Below are 17208 nucleotides of genomic sequence, written 5' to 3' on the forward strand. Positions count from 1 at the left end.
TTTGCTCTTCTCTCTTAGTAGTGTTGAGAGATTTATCTTGTAGCTCACTAGTTCTGGCTTCTATCTCTTCAATTCTATTCCTTTGCCCTTTCAGTGTATTGTTCATTCTGGCATTCTGTTATTAATCATTTGGACTTCTTTCTGTAGGTTTTGAAATTGTTTCCAATGCTGTATCTATCTTATTTGATTGTTCCTGTAGCGCTTTCCTGACTTCTTCCTTATTTTTCTCAACTACATTGTATAGTGTTTTGATGCATTTTGTAATAATTTTTCCAAATTCCTTTTCAGGTATTTCCAAAGCCTGCCCATCTTCCAGTATGGAGTGCAGGTCTACCTTCAGTTCATTTGTCTCAGTCACTTTATCTCATTCATGGACATGTGCTGATATGGTCATCTGTTTCTGGTTTTTTTGGGGAATATTCAGGAGTTATCTGTGTTCTTAATACTTGATAGGTCTGTGTTCTGGTATTTTTTTATGCTCTCTGATTGCCTCAAGGTAGATGTGATCAGGATATGGGCTTCCCTTTTCAGTCTTCTTCCAGAGAAATTTCAAGATGCCACTGTTGGTCGTTGTGACATAACTTGGGATTTAATTTTCGGCCTGTTTCCTCTTTAGTCTGTCTGTTCCACTCCACAATCCCCATTCAGGCCTTTTTTCCTAGCAATAAACAGTTCAGGGCTGGCTTGGCCATTTTGCACTGCCATTTGGTTTTAAGTGGAAACAGTCACTTTAAATTTTGAGATCTGTGTGCATGCACAGTAGAACCCTCTGGGGACGGGGGTGGGGTGTCCACTCACTCAGGCACCCCCTCTAGTCACCAGAGTGGGCATGCACAGACTGCAAGAGACCAATGAACAGATCCAAAAAAAAAAAGAATGGCCACACCTTTATCTCCGTGGTTCTGTCAGGCCTCCATGGCTGTTCTGATCCTTCCCCTGCTTGGTCTCGCCCAAGATGGTGGCTCCAAGATGGGAACAGTTGAGCATCTTGAATTAGAAAGCAATGGATTTCTTGCTTCTGCTGCAAATTCTCCTAGCTGTAAGCCTTCTAACCTTCTAAATATTCCTTTATATGTGGTTCAGAGTTCTGGCACCATCCCCTGAGCTTACTTGGTCTGGAATTTTGTGTTGTTGCTGACGGAGCTCCTCACTGCACTTCTACCTGATCCACCATCTTGTTGGTTCTTGAGTTCCCATAGTATTTTGCACAGACCTCTTGTAGAGCCATGTCATGCTGTGTTACAGTTCTCTTTTGTGGGTCTCTCTCCATCCAGATGTAGAGTTCCTCTAAAGTATGTTCACTTTATTACATTTTGTAAACATTGACACCTGTCCTGTGTGCCAAGCCAAAAAAAAAAAACCAACAAAAAAGAACTAGAAATGGACCCTGCCTAATTCACAGCCTTGGGTCCTAGGAAATAGTAATGCAATGTTTTTGCCACTAAGATGACTAGATCCTTAGTGTTTTATTTTGGCCCCTTTCTGTGTCCTAGAATACTGTACGTTATTATTTCATCTTGAAAATGGAATATGATTGGGGCAGGGGTTTAACATAATTAAGACATGAGGAAAATCAAGAGAAAATAAGGCTCAGTGGTGTCATTTGATAAGAAGCAAGAGTCTAAGGTGGGAAATAGATGTGGTCAAAGCAGGCAGGTTTGGAAAGGATTAGATGAACAGGAAGGTGGGATGGCAAGGGAGGGTTCAGAGGCTTCTCTAAGTACTTTTCTCATTCTCAGTCTTTGTCTTTTTTTTTTTTTTTTAAGGAAAAGCTGTTTTTCTTGCAAGAGATAAACATCACCTTTCAGACATCTGCCATTTGATCCGCCATGATGTGCCCTACCTGTTCCAGAAGTATGTGAAAGAATCACATGGAAAAGATATCCGGGTGGTGGTCGTAGGGGGCCAAGTGATAGGCTCTATGCTTCGCTGCTCCACAGATGGACGGATGCAAAGCAACTGCTCTCTTGGTCAGTATATCAAAGCTCAGAGTTGCTCTGTTAGTCATGGACGACGTTGAGACTTTCTACTAGGCTGTGGGTCCATTCAATAAATGTGTATTGATCCCTACTATCTTGTCAGACCTTAGGCTGGTCACCTTCTGCTAGGATCACAAGCCCTGTCCTATAGTTGCAACAGTCCAGCAGGGGGACAGATGGCGTAAGTGCTGTGACGGGCCCACAGTGTTAAGACATTGAGGTTTGAACCCTATTCTATAGGTGTTAGGATATAGCAGCTGGGTTTCATTAAGCAAGGAGGTGTCAGGAAAAGCTGACATCTGAGTAGAGGATGGATTGAAAGCGTAAGGTGGCAACAGGCAGATCAGTTTGGAAGCTGTTGCAGCAGCAGCTCAGGTAAGAACCTCATTGTCCATGTAGGAGAGCTGGGTTCAGTTCCTGGCCAGTGCACCTCAAGTACCGCTAACACTTGCTGGTCAGTGGAGGATAGTATGTTGCTCTGATCCTGAACTGCAACTTCCAGAATAAGATGGACTAGGAAGAAAGACCTGGCAACCTACTTCTGAAAAACACCAGCCATTGAAAACCCAGTGAATCACAGCAGTGTGATCCTGTTGTGCATGGGGTCTCCTTGAGTCAGGGGCCGACTTGATGGCAACTAACATTAATAACAAAACAAGGCAGGGGAGTCCTGGTGTTGTGCTGTAGGCTAATGCGCTGGACTGCAAAGTTGATTTGAACCACAAGGTTGCCGGTTGAAGCTTACCAGCTGCTCCTCAGAAACCCTTATGGGGTGGCTATGGATCAGAACTGACTCGACAGTACTTAACAACAACAACAACCACATACCATATACCAATGTACAAGGTTTCCTAGGATCAGCTGGTGTGCTTGAAACGCCGACCATGGAGATCCCACCGACTTTGCAGTCCAGTGTGTTAACCCACAGCGCCACACCAGGACTCCGTTTTATATACGGGAGCAAATGCTTGTCATCATCACAGAAAACTGTTGTCAGCCTCATTAAATGAGTTGATACAAGGGAGCTTCAAAAACTTTGTAGAAAACAGGAATTGAAAGATAATAGAATTTTTTCACAAACTTTTTGAAGCCCCCTTGTATTTTGGTAGCAAGATTATTAATAATAAAATACCTATGGGAAATATTTTTAAATGACCAGAGGGATATACAAACCAGTGACTAACATTGACTTGGCCCTTCTCTCGTTAGTTTTCATTGAGTAGTGACCTTGAGCAGACTGTGGTAGATTATGGTGGTGTGAAAATTCATGAAGAATCCTGGGTGGCACAAACAGTTAAACACTCGACTACTAGCTAAAAGGCTTACCCAGAGGTGTCTCACGAGACAGCCCAGGTGGTCTATTTCTGAAAGGTTACAAGTTTGAAAACTCTATGAGAGCAGTTCTGCTCGCACATACCTGAGTCCCCATGAGTCGAATTCAACTCACAACAGCTGCAATATATTTTTATCATTCAAATGAGATCATATAGTATCTGTCCTTTTGCGACTGACTTATTGCACTTAACATGATTTTTTCAGGGTTCTTCCATGTTGTGGCATGCATCAGGACTTCATTTCTCTTTCTAGTTAAGTAGTATACCGTTGTATGCATAGGATTCCGTTTTGTTTATCCATTCATGTTGATGGATCTTTCACTGTTTCTTCCTTTTGGCTTCTGTGAATCTCATTTCATTTTCATGATAGTCATGTGTAGATACACAGTTGTTGTTGTTAAGTACTGGTGCAGTCGGTTCCAACTCGTAGCAACCCTGTACTATAGGGTTTCAGAGGCTTTAAATCTTCACAGGAGCAGAAAGTCTCATCTTTCTCCCACGAGTCCGAGTATTGAACCTTATGTATTACCATTTTGCCTTTTTTAGTCACTTGACAAACCCTTTCTTTAACTAGTAACTGCATTGTAATTTATCCATGTTGCTTATCATGGTGAGCTGTTGATAGCCTTTTCCGTACACAGTATGATAGGTGAGAAAGGACAGTGTTAAGATAAAGACATTAATTATTGGACCTAGCAATACAAGTCTGAAGTCTTTCCAGGGATGTTAAAGAGAAACAGGGGTGTTGTCTGAGGTCATAGCTGTTCAGCAAGTAGGGGCACTCACAGTCTTTCTCTCTCCTCGGGACAGAAGTTTGTCTCACAAGTCTTTCTTACCTCCCTCTTCTTAAGAAGTAATAAGTTAATTTTATTTTTCATCATCATAAGAGGAATATGTTTACAATGCAGAAAATTTGGAAATACAGAAAAGTCAAACAAAAAAAGATATTTATCATAAATCTCATCCTCTAGAGATAACCACTATTAATATTTTTGACTGCTAACTTTAAGGTCAGTAGTTCAAACCCACTAACCAGTCCTCAGAAACTCTATACAGAGTCGCTGTCAATCAACTCAACAACACTTAACAGCAACAATACTATTTTGATATCATTCTTTCTCCTATTTTTTTTCTGACTATATCTCTTTGGTAGCGTAGTGGTTACGAATCGGCCTGCGAACCTTAAGGTCAGTGGTTCAAAATTACCAGCCGCTCCATGGGAGAAAGATGAGGCTTTCTACTCCCGTAGAGATTTACACCCTCGGAAACCCTGTACAGGGTCACTATGGGTCGGAACCGACTCGACGGCACTTAACAACAACAACAACATATCTCTTTTCATAGTGATGGTCATGCTATACAGTCTTTTACTCCTGTTGTGGCACTGTAGAATTAGCACTGGACTGTGAACCACAAGATCTGGAGTCAAACCCACCAACCAGCTGCTCCTCAGAAACCCTATACAGGGTCACTATGAGTAGAACCCACTCGACAGCACTTAGCAAAATAATACAGTCTTCTAATGTTCTCCCAAGGAGCTCTGGTAGTGTAGTGGTTACGAATCGGGCTGCGAGCCGCAAGGTCAGCAGTTCAAAACTACCAGGAGTTCCGCGGGAGAAAGATGAGGCGGTCTGCTCCCGTAAAGATTTACAGCCTCGGAAACCCTGTGTAGGGTCACATGGGTCAGAACTGACTCCACGGCACATCACAACAACAACAACAATGTTCTCCCATGTAAACCGCCACATAATTCACAATAAAAACCTTAAAAAATAAAATAAATAATACAGTCTAATTCTTCTAAAGGAGGAATTCTTTAGGATAATCACTGGACTGTTAACTACAAGATTGGTGGTTCAAACTCACCAGCCACTCCTTGGAAATCTTACACAGGGTTTCTATGAGTCAGAATTGGCTCGACAGTACTTAGCAACAACAATCCTTCTAAATATTGCCCCATGAGAGAATAAGCTCTCTCTGAACATTATTATTGATTTCTGTTCTGTTTTCCTCTTTTGCCAGATTTAGATTATTCATTTAACAAATATATGTTGAGCACTTATTGTCTACCAGGTGCTATGATTTTTCAATATTTTCAATAACACTGCAGTCAGCCTATTTGAGGATAAAGCATTTTTTCTGTACATAAGTTCATATCTTTCAGGTTGATATCTAGTGGGAAGATGACTGGGTCAGAAGGTAAATTGCTTTTAAGAGTCCTGAGAATAAATGACTGTGATTTCCCCATAGGCTGTCTGGATCTGCATCCTGACCCTTTATGGATAATTAAGATGTCTGTCTTGCTGCACCCTCGTCAGCATTTTCTCACGTCACTGTGCTTTCCCCACAGGTGGTGTGGGTGTCATGTGCCCGCTGACGGAACAAGGCAAGCAGTTGGCTATTCAAGTGTCCAATATCCTGGGCATGGACTTCTGTGGCATTGATCTCCTCATCATGGATGATGGCTCCTTTGTGGTGTGTGAGGCAAATGCCAATGTTGGTTTTCTAGCATTCGACCAAGCATGCAACTTAGATGTGGGTGGGATCATTGCAGACTACACCATGTCTTTGCTGCCCAGTAGGCAGGTTGGGGAGATGGCCCTCCTCCCAGGACTGTCTAGTCCCAAGGAGAAGAAAGAAGCAGATGGCTGTGCTTCAGGTCAGGGAGTTGCAGAGAGTGTCTACACCATAAATAATGGGTCTACCTCTAGTGAGAGTGAGCCTGAACTGGGAGAGATCCGAGATCCCTCAACAAGCACAGTGGGAGCCCCTCCCCCCATGCTACCTGAACCTGGCTACAACATCAACAACAGGATTGCTTCTGAATTAAAACTTAAGTGAATTCCTACTTTTTTCTTTTTTTTTTTTTTTCTTTTTTGGCAGCGTTTAAACCAAATCCTACTGCTTCCCTAGTAGTTCTGAGTGAATAAAATATGGATTTATGTGATTTCATTTGCACAGAAACTAGGAATCCCATCTGGGCACTTGGCATTCTTTTTAACGATGATTTCAGCAAAGACCAATATAAAAACACTCCCAGAAGACAACATCTCAACTGATGGATTTGAGATAATGTCTGCAGCGAGCCCTTGGATACTGTGGCTGACTTTCTGGCACTAACTGTGTTGCTGCTGCTGGCTTCTAGCAGGACAGGCCATTAAGCTCCTGGAAGTACTGTCCTCTAAAGCAACCACAAGGTGGAGGCATGTGCCGAAGAGGTGGAGTATGACTGCAGGCATGCTCTCTTCACTAGGTGTGTGTGATGCTTAGAGACTTCACTGCTCAAACACTATTAGAAGATCAGTCTGCTCCTCATCAATCACCATCTTGACCATATTTCTCTGATCCTCAGGATATGGTGTTTTAGGGAGCTTCCTCATTACCACTTTCATTGAAGCATTTTGTAGAAAGTGAGCTTGAATACCAATGGTTGGCACATGTCCTGCTTTATAAATGGAGCTTTCTACAAATTGCTTTATCTCACTCCAAGTTTATATACCCTGCTTCAACTGATGTCAGATCCAGCAGCTCTTGAACCTTTGCTGCCTTTGGCCTCAGCTGGAAATATACCTAGTGGCCATACTGTATTTCTTAAGTGTGCACTAGATTCCAACCCCTGTGAACTTTCTTTACAGTGGACTCCCAGAAAGCTACCAGAAGATAACTGTTCTTCCCCATCCTGTACTGAAGTTCTGTGTACTACTTAGCTCTAGGAGGTTTTATTGTCTGAGTTTGTATTGGTAGGTAGAGCCATTGGAAACACACCCCAGCCCTCTTGACAGTCTCATCTGATCCAAGCTCCAGACACGTGTCTTTACTCACTTTCTCAAACTGGAGAGACTCAGGTATTCGAAATTATTCATTGCACATTTTGGGGGGCTAATGTAGACATTACACCAAGTGCTTTTTATTTAAACTCTTTAAGAAGTGATGATCCTTCCCGTGGGAAAACTCAGTGGAAATGGTGTTTTCCATTTCTGTTTATTTAAGTATGGCTATAAATGAGCAAGGCTATTTTTAAACCAAATACACCAAAATATATGCATTCAAGTGTTACCATAATTGAAGCTATTTCCTGGTAGACTATGCTCTTGGACTGTAATGTTGCATGTGCTAAGAACATTTATAGCTGCTTTTCTGGTATTACCCTTGAAGTCAGGCAAGGGAAAAGGCCTCAGAACTTTATAGTCAAACATGGTTTTTTAACATTTGCTCCTCACCACTAGGAGCAGTCCCAAGCTTCACTATCCAGTTTGCGTAGCAGACTTATTACCTAATAATCTTTGGCTGTTTGGTGTTGTTGTTGTTGTTTAGTTCAGTTTCATTCTTCAAAAAATAAATCTACCCCTAAAGGACCAAGATTTGCTAACATTAAGGAAGTAAATAAGTGGGCAGTTTTAGAAATATTCTGAGTGGGGTTAGCTTCACCAGAGTAAATACATGTCTTCCTAGGCAACAACAGTCATTTGGATATATACACTCTTGTATACTATGTCATAGTCGCGTCTTGTACTTACTCTGCTGTAAATGTGAAATGTGTATAAATCAAATGACTACATTTTTTCACACCATATTTAAATGGAATTTGGCTTTTAAAATATTTGTGACTAAAACCAATCTCACTAAATAACAGTTGTAAAATTGAGAACTGGTGCATGTATGGGACATGTCATCTTCAGAGTCATAGTTTAAATGCATTCCAACATAGGGCCCTTGTCACTGAACTGTAACCCTAGCACTATGTCTTATATGGCTGAAAACGATAATACTTTTATATAGGTTAAGACAGCTACCTTAGCTTTATCACTTAGGATGAGTTGAGAGGAAGGAGAAGTTTGGGTCTACTCTCACTGGACTTGGCCAGATACTTTCTACCCAAACATCTGAACCAAGTGGTGACCTCCGGGAGCTTCATTCACTCACTAGCACTGTTTAGTGCAAGCCCAGTCCCCCTCTTTAAGTAAAATGATGCTAGCCAGGCCTCATCGGAACAGAGCCACTAGAGAGTGCTTCCAGACTCCTTTGCCCAAAGGAGTCTGTTTTCTAGCTGTGAGTGATATCTGTAGTCAGTGACAGCATGGCCTAGAACCTACCCCCGTCTAGGAGCAGAGAAATCTGATCACAGCTGGATCACAGCCTCCTTCCAGGGCCCCTCCCTCCTACTGTCTGGCCATGGGTCCAGAGACCCTTAATGAGATGGCTGAACCACCCTTGTTATGTTGCCCAGATTAGAAAGACATGGGGTACAGAGTTAGCCAGATACGAGTTTTGGCTCTCCCTCTAAATAACTCATTGACCTTGTACAAATCATGTGGTCCCCATGCCTCTATTGTTCCATTATTCAGGTAGGGAGTCCTTGGGTGGTGTAAATGGTTAATGTGCTCAACTGCCCATCCAAAGGTTGGAGGCTTAAGAACCCCCAGTGGTGCCTACAAAGAAAAGCCTGGTCATCTACTTTCAAAAATCAGCCATTGAAATCCCTATGGAGCACAGTTCAGCTCTGATACATGGGGATTACTTTCAGTCAGAATGGATTCTGTAGTAACTGCAGTAAGATTGAAATATGTTGATTAAATGAGACTGCATTATGTGAGAGGTGGTAGCGTAAGACCTACCACTACTGGTTTTATAAGTTTCCTATTACCCTTCCTTTGAGAGAGTTATAAAGAGGCGTAATTCTTGGCATAAGCATAAGAAACAGTGGAAGGGGCCCTGAAAAAAAAAGAATGCAGCTTCTTAGAGGTTTTAGTTCTAGCTAGTGAAGCTTATGACTAAAAGGAGTATGGCTGTTCATATACTCAAACAGCTTTCTGGATGCATCATATAGAACCTGAAACCCTGGACTCTCCCATGCCAACTTATGAAGTCTTCCTTATGTAACATAGACTGCAATGTCTAAATATTGTCTTATTATCTGGTAGTAGCATTTTGAAACTGGTCAAACTTGAATGCTAATAGCTCAGCCACTGTAAATGTATATCTGATTCAGCATTTGGGGAAAATGTCTTCCTGCTATGTCTATTGCTAGGGACTATGGAACTGTTCGAATGTGCACTGGGGGCATTGGGGCTTTAGGAGCTGATAAGCAATGCAGTAAAGCCTGTGAAAGCTAGAACCTGTGCCAGACAGAAACCTAACAGAGAAGGAAAACTCAAAATATTTCCCACTAAAACGAGTGATATAAAAGAGGTGAGAGTGTACCCTGTCAAAGGTGGAAAACAGAGTCCTGGGAAAACAAGGAGTCCCGTTGAGTTCTGGCTCTCACAGTTTTCACCATAAGCCTTAAGTGGACCATTCACCATTAGTGTCATATTTGCAGGCTCATTGCTCCCACCTAAAGGGGGATTCCTGATGGGGGTTGGGACAAGGAGGAAAGGGAAGAGGACATGTCTAGGGTAGTTTTGTGAGATGTCCGTGGATCATTGGATAAATTAGGACCATTGGGCATTCTCACAGTGGGAAGGAGGAAGAAATGACTTCTGTGAGATGTTTCATTGAGAGTCATGGATGTCTACAGATTAGAGGTAGAGATCTTGGAAGCTGTATTGTGTTAAAATACTGAGATGTATGAACTCCCTCCCATTCACCCAAGAGAAGTAGGAGAGGCATACCTCATCTTTTTTTAAGCCCTGACCAACTCTCACTTTAAGAACGCTGAGTGCAAATCAGAGAAAGGTTGAAGCAGCTAGGCTGGGAGTCCTAGGATTACCCTAGTAACAGCTGACCCTTCCAGAAGGGCATGAGCCGGAAAGGCATGCTCGGGTAAACCCTAAGCCATAGCTCTCAGGTGATTTTTAAGGAGCCAGGTTGGAGAGAGAATCTGTAGCCAAACAAATCACATCAGCTTAATACTTTTCACCTGGAGGTGAGGTTTCTGTTTACTGTCAGTCTATGCAGACGTCTTGGGATAGAGCCCTGACAATAGCCATCTTGGCCACAGCCCCTGCAGTTAGTGGTCTTCAATCTGAGACTGTAGCCTGATAGGAAACGTGGTACTGTGACTGTCTCTGAGACGCAAGATCAATACAGACCATAGCTTTAAAATCTCTTACCTGGAAAGCCATCTTTCCCTCTGGGTATAATTTTAACCCTTTCCTAGAAATAAGATCATGCCTCTATTCCATGCTAGACTCTGCCACTTCCCTTCTAAAACCCACTGAGCGAGAATGAGAACTCTCTTCAAGCCTGTTAATTTTCTTCTCCAGGTGCGATTCCTGTGATGTCCTGGCCCCGGTGCTGGCATCTCAGCCCCATTTGGTAACCTCATTGGGGCTCTGAGGCAACACTGAGGAGGTCACCTATAGGGCTATATGTGGGGCCACAGAAGAATATCAGCACTTTGGACATTAGTTCAGTCTTCCATTTTATAGATGAGAATGTGAATCCTAGAGGCCAAGGCCACTTATCTAGTCAGCAGCAAAGCTGGAACTTGAACCCGGGCAATCTAACTCCTTAGCCAGTTTAGCATCCTGCCAGAGGTAACTCTGTTCTTCCACATGGTTTTGCACTTACTGCTGTCCTCTGCCCATTTCTCTTCTGTGGAGCCTCTGTTCTGGATCTACATGGTGTGAATGTGCCAACTTTGAAGGGTTCAGTTCTTGGAAGAATTTTTGGTGAGACGCCCCTTAAAGGCACAGATAATGTTTCCATGATGCAGGCTGTCTCAGCAGCCCATGCCTTCTTTTGATCACCAAAACCAGTAGTCCTATCCCACATTGTCAGTTGTGGAATGTGAGGAAGAAAGCTCAAAACCAAACTAACTGAAGGCCTCTCCAGTCCCCATTTGGCTTGATGTTCCATCACTGCAAAATGTCTTAGTGGCTAAAAGTTTAAAGTTCCTAAACTCCCATTAGATGCATCTGAAGGGGAATTCTGTTTGATTCACGAGTTCCACTTGCAATCAGTATCAAGGTCAAAAGTTTCACTTTCAGTTCCTCATTGAGTCTCTTTTGCAGTCAGTCCCTAAACACAGATTGGTGCCTGTTCCTTAGCTAAGGACTCGACTCCTTGAGATCTAGACAAGCTTGATAACTCTGACTTGTTCTGAGTTCTGAGCTTTTGGATTTCTTTGATTTCCAAGCCAGTTATATTTTTGAGATCACTATGGACTCTAGCTTTCTGTTACTTCAGCTCAAGTAAGTATTGTCTCTGCCCTTCACTGCATCTACTGAAACATGAAGCTCGGTTCCTTCCCCATTTTTACAAACACCAGAATTCAAGTGAGACAGTGTGCTTTTCAGTGACATGGAAACGAAAGTCATCACATGCAAACATGGCATTCCCATTCATAAAATGTCCTTTTGACACACAATTGAGGAATCTTCACTTACCTTCCAGCGCACATAGTTCATGCCTCCCATCTTTGGAACAAGTGAAATTCACTGATGTTCTCATGTGCAGGAATGTAACCATACTTTCTCATAATTTTAGTCTTCCTAACACCTCTGTCTTTAAGATCTTACTTTCTATCATGAGTGGCTTAGAAAAGGCATTTTCTTAAATGAAGATTGGTGCTTATTCATGAGGAACTTGCGTGCCATCTCTTAAAGATGATACAATTTTCCTTCCTAATATACTAGCCAGATTTGACAACTATATGTTTGCTGTCAGGAGCATATCTTATAGAAGGCAGCCTGGGCTAATGCAAACAGCACCAGTTTGAGTCACACCTGTTTCAAATCCTGACTCAGATAACCTATAACTTGTATGACCTAGGTATAGTCAGTCACACCAAATCTTAGTTTCTTTACCTACAAATGAGATAAATATACACAATCTTGAATGTGAAGTACTCAATCACTTGTCTGGCTTTCGACAGTTTCCTTTCCTCTTGCCTCCTTCATTGTCAGCAATAACAAACAGCTTTTCCTGTGATCATGGCTCAGGACCAAGGGACAAAAGCCAACAGGTAGCAGTTTTTCAGTGAGAACAAAGAGGTGCCCAGGTAGGGTTGGTGGCTGCTCAAGCATGCTGTGGCTAGAGCTTGATGTGAAACTCTGTCCATCCTGAGATTCTTGGATTTGACACCATTCAACACTGGCATCAAACATAGCAATCGTGAGGAAGGCACAGGACCAGACAGTGTTTCAAACTGTTGTCACAGGGTTGCTTTGGGTTGGAACTAACAACACTAGTGTAAGATACAGGGGATACATCTAATTTAGAACAATCTGGAGGAAAGATTCTTAGACTGGATAATTTAGCACCTGGTTTTTGTCTTTTGTTGGCTCATCCTGTATTAAGTGCCCTCGCTATGCATCAAATGGAAGGAGGAGGGGCTGCCAGGGACTTGAATTAAATCTCTCAACCAGAGGCCTGAGGGGAGTACAGAGGGCCAAGGGTCTGTGTGGGGAATACTGGTTAGCCAGCAGCAGCATCTGAACTTCGCAGGAATGAATGACAGCTCTAAGATCAGATGGTGAACAAGCCAATAAAGCAGTTAAAGTTCTGCTGTTGTGGGGCCTCTCCCAAGTGGGGTTCCAGGAATCTCTTGTTTAAAAAGAACAGTGATGAGTGGAGCGATGGGGTCCTTAGTCCACCTGCAGAACTAGTAAAGGTCTTTGTGGAGGCAAGATGAGGCAGGCGGCTGCGTTTGTTTCATCCCACTTCTTCAGCGCTCTCATTCCCTAAGCAACAGTGGTGTATTGGAGCTGGCTTGCACTGCTCCGTGACAGCTGTTTGATCCATTTTCAGGAACTTTACAAGCTGGCTGAGCCATCATTAGAAACTTAAATTATAGAAACATACAATTAAATATATTAAAAATAATACTAAAAACGCATTATGTTCTATTATTTTTACTGTATTTTACTATCACCTATGCTTTTGAAACTATTTACATCTATTATATGTGTCTGGTGGAAATACTATCTAATGTTGCACTTCCCTGTCCAGTGACATCACATTTGGTCATTTGAAATTGACCAGGGTAGTAATATGAGGGGGCTTCAAAAAAATCATGGAAAAATTTAGTGGAAAAATAATGGAATTTTTCCATGGGCTTTTTGAAGTCCCCTCATATTTACACCATAGAAATTGGCAAGCCCCATATATCAAGTTTTCCCCTCTCCCCTGAAGAGCTGATTGCTAAACATGTATCAGCACATCACTGCCACTGGGCCATTTGTTAGGTGCCGTCGAGTCCGTACTGACTCATAGCAACCTTATGCACAACAGAACGAAACACCGCCCAGTCCTGCGCCAACCTCACAATTGTTGCCACGCTTGAGCCCATTGCTGCTGCCACTGTGCCAATCCATCTCGTTGGGGTCTTCCTCTTTTTCACTGACCCTCCACTTTACCAAACATGATGTCCTTCTCCAGCAACTGGTCTCCCCTGACAATACATCCAAAATTTGGTTCATATGAAGTTTGGTCATCTTGACTTCTAAGGAGCACTCTGGCTGTATTTCTTCCAACACAGATTGGTTTTTCTTCTGGCAGTCCATGGTACTTTTAATATTTTCCAACACCGTAACTCAAATACATCAATTCTTCTATGGTCGTCCATATTTATTGTCCAACTTTCACATGCATATGAAAATACCATGACTTGGGTCAGGCACACCTTAGTCTTCAAACTGACATTTTTGCTCTTGAGTACTTTAAAGAGATCCTGTGCAGCAGATTTGCCAAATGCAATAAAGCATTTGATTTCTTGACTGCTGCTTCCATGAGTGTTGATGGTGGATCCAAGCAAAATGTAGGTTTGACAAATTCAATCTTTTCTGTTTATTATGATATATTGGTCCAGTTGTGAGGATTTTTGTTTTCTGTATATTGAGGTGCAATCCATACTTAATAAGTCTTTGATCTTCATCAGTATGTATTTTAAGTCCTCTTCACTTTCAACAAGCAAGGTTGTATCATCTGCATATCGCAGGTTGTTAATCTAGGCCACAGAAAAGTAAATTGCTGATACACATAAGGAAACGTCTCAGAGTTCCAGGAAGGTAGAGAAGTGGTGTATTTCTATGCACAACTGATTGGGAGTAAAAGAAAAATACTTGAAACCACCACACTGCTCTCCTTGTTTTGTCTTGCCTCATTGTTTTCCACACGTGAGAAATCTGTTTAATTTACTTCTAAATTTATGGAGTGATGTGTGAGGTATAGCCCCACATTTATGGAGTGATGTGTGAGGTATAGCCCCACCTGTGGGCTGTACCTCAGCTAAGCTCCCTCCAGGAAGGAATTGTAGCTTTTACTGCCTAATTGGCTAACTGAAAACATATTGTAAAGAATATACCTTAACTAAGCACCAAAATAGCTCATTTCCAAGTGACTTATGCAGCAATAACAATGTTAACTTCTCCAATAGAAAAGGAATCATTTATAAAGGATTGTTTTGCTGTTTTTGCTTTTTATTAAAACTATTACTGTGGAACAGAATGCTTTGTTTGCCTTTGTCCCCAAACTCTTTGTCTTTTGGTGGTTCTTTTAAAGTAAGAATCACATGCTATATCTACATTTTATTATCTTCATATCATAAAACAAGAATCTTTCATAGAAATTTCATTCTATTCACTTACACACCAGCTGCATTCTGAAAAAAAAAACATAATTTTCCTTTCAAAGGCAGAGTATCTTCTGAATTGCAATATTGCAAGTTCTCAACTTTCAAGCTGATGGGGGAAAATACTAATGCAGCTGGTAGGAGCTTGTCAGGGGCCTGCTCAGCAGTCTCTCCTGGACTGACACTTGAATTAAGATTCAAATAGCAAGTGAGAGCTGAAGCCATTAACAATGGCTGTGCAGTGCAGCAGGGGCCTCGGGGAACTCTGACAGCTGAGGCTGGACCTTCAGGCCTTGTATTTTTAAGATAGTTCCAGAGTCTTCCTGGGGGAAAAATGTAATAACCTTTGGGAACTAACTTATAGTCAGTACTATATCTAAAATGTGTACTAAGTGAAGCTGTATGCCAAACTCTGAGGGTCCATGAACCCAAAATGAATCATGAGGATGATGCTTGATTGTTGCAGCCAGGAATAATTTGAGGTTTGCTGCGTAGTGGTTACGAATCAGGCTGTTAACCTCAAGGTCATTAGTAATTACAGTCACCTACGGTCATCTGATCTTTTAAAAAGGACTGAAACACATTAAATGGGGGAAAAGATAGTCTCTTTCACAAATGGTGCTGGCAAAACTAGATATCCATTTGCAGAATAATAAAACAAAGCTAATATCATAGAGAAAAAATGAACTCACGACGGATCAAAGACTTAAATATAGAACCTAGAATTATAAAGATCATTAATGTAGGGGATCTTATACATGGCATAAATAAACTATCAAGCATAACTGAAAACACACAAACAGCTGAAGACAAAATAGATGACTGGCACCTACTAAAAAGTAGACATTTATGTGAATCAAGAGAGTTCTCTAAAAGAGTCAAAAGAGAACTCATAGAATGGGAAAATAATTTTTGTCAATGACATATCAGACAAGGGACTAATTTCTAAAATTTATTGAAAACTTCAACACCTCAACAAGAAAAAGACAAATAACCCAATTCAAGAGTGGACAGAGAACATGAATAGACACTTTACCAAAGAAGACATTCAGATGGCCAACAAACATGAAGAAATTCTTGGGCTCATTAGCCATTAGAGAGTTGCAAATCAAAGCAGCAATGATCTATCATCTCACCCTAACATTTATAGCAAAGTTTAAAAAAACAAACAAACAGAAAACAACAAATGCTGACAAGCGTATGGATAGATTAGAACCCTCACATACACTGCTGGGTGGGACTGTAAACTGGTACAGTCACTGTGGAAACCAGTATGGCAATTCCTAAAAAAGTTGGAAATGGAAATACCAGATGACTCAGCAAGTATTCTGTTGTTGTTGTTATTGTGAAGTGCTGTCAAATCAGTTCCAACTCATAGCAACCTTGTATAGGGTCTCCAAGTAGTGACTTGTGAGTTTGAAACTCCAACCTCATGGTTAGCAGTACAGGGTTTATCCTATAGCACCACACCAGGACTCCAGCAAGTCCTCTACTTGGTATATATCTCAGATAAACAAGAGCAGTGAAACAAATAGATATATGCACACCCATGTTCATCACAGTGCTATTCACAATAGCACAAAATGGAGACAACCTACATGCCCATCAATGGAAGAATGGAAAAACAAATTTGCTACATACACACAATGGAATACTATGCAACACTGAAAAATAACAATGAATCTGCGAAATACTGCATAATATGGATGAACCTGAAGGACATTATGCTGAATGAAATTAGCCAATCAGAAAGGGACAAATATTGTATGATACCACTATTGTAAAAAGTCAAGAAAAGGTTTTCACACTAAAGGAAACATGCTTTTGTGACCCAACCTCCTTTTTTGTAATGCTTGCTATGGTCTTGACCCTAAATGTGAAAATCAACAGACTAGCCTGTACAGTGATAAAGGCCCTTAATGCCACCTCCTAGACAATCAGTGCCCTAAGTGTAAGGGCTTCTTTAGAGCAGATAATGAAAGTTAGTTGTCTTAATTACCTAATGTAAAGTAACCTACCCATGTTAATAGTGTGGGTTGGATTTATACTGTCATAGGAATTTTCTTATATTGCTGTATTCAACGCTCACCTTGTTGTATCACCCTTTGTTGTTGTTTTTCATGACCTAAACTTAGTTCTTTTGATCCAAGGAACAGTGCCCAGGATCAAAGTAACTATTTTTATTCAAACCAAATTTCATAGAAATGAAATCTAAAAATAAGAGTGAGGAATGCATCCAAGGTAAACAAAATGGAGTTGGTTTTGTCATGTTGTTGTTGTTGTTATGTGCCATGGAGTCGGCTCCAACTCATAGAGACCCTGTACAGGGTTTCCGAGGCTGTAAATCTTTACGGGAGCAGAAAGCCTCATCTTTCTCCCA

General features: G+C 41.5%; 1 protein-coding gene across 1 annotated transcript in view; it reads left to right on the forward strand.

Moving 5' to 3' along the window:
• Positions 1-6154, forward strand: part of RIMKLA (ribosomal modification protein rimK-like family member A) — a 36706-nt gene extending 30552 nt beyond the window's left edge. The window contains exons 4-5 of the mRNA XM_006839641.1: positions 1767-1970; positions 5664-6154. Coding sequence (XP_006839704.1) covers positions 1767-1970; positions 5664-6154 — 695 coding nt within the window. The remainder of the gene's footprint in view (positions 1-1766; positions 1971-5663) is intronic.
• Positions 6155-17208: the final 11054 nt, after the last annotated feature.

The sequence above is a fragment of the Chrysochloris asiatica genome, unplaced genomic scaffold, assembly GCF_000296735.1.
Source record: "Chrysochloris asiatica unplaced genomic scaffold, ChrAsi1.0 scaffold00026, whole genome shotgun sequence".
NCBI lineage: Eukaryota > Metazoa > Chordata > Mammalia > Afrosoricida > Chrysochloridae > Chrysochloris > Chrysochloris asiatica.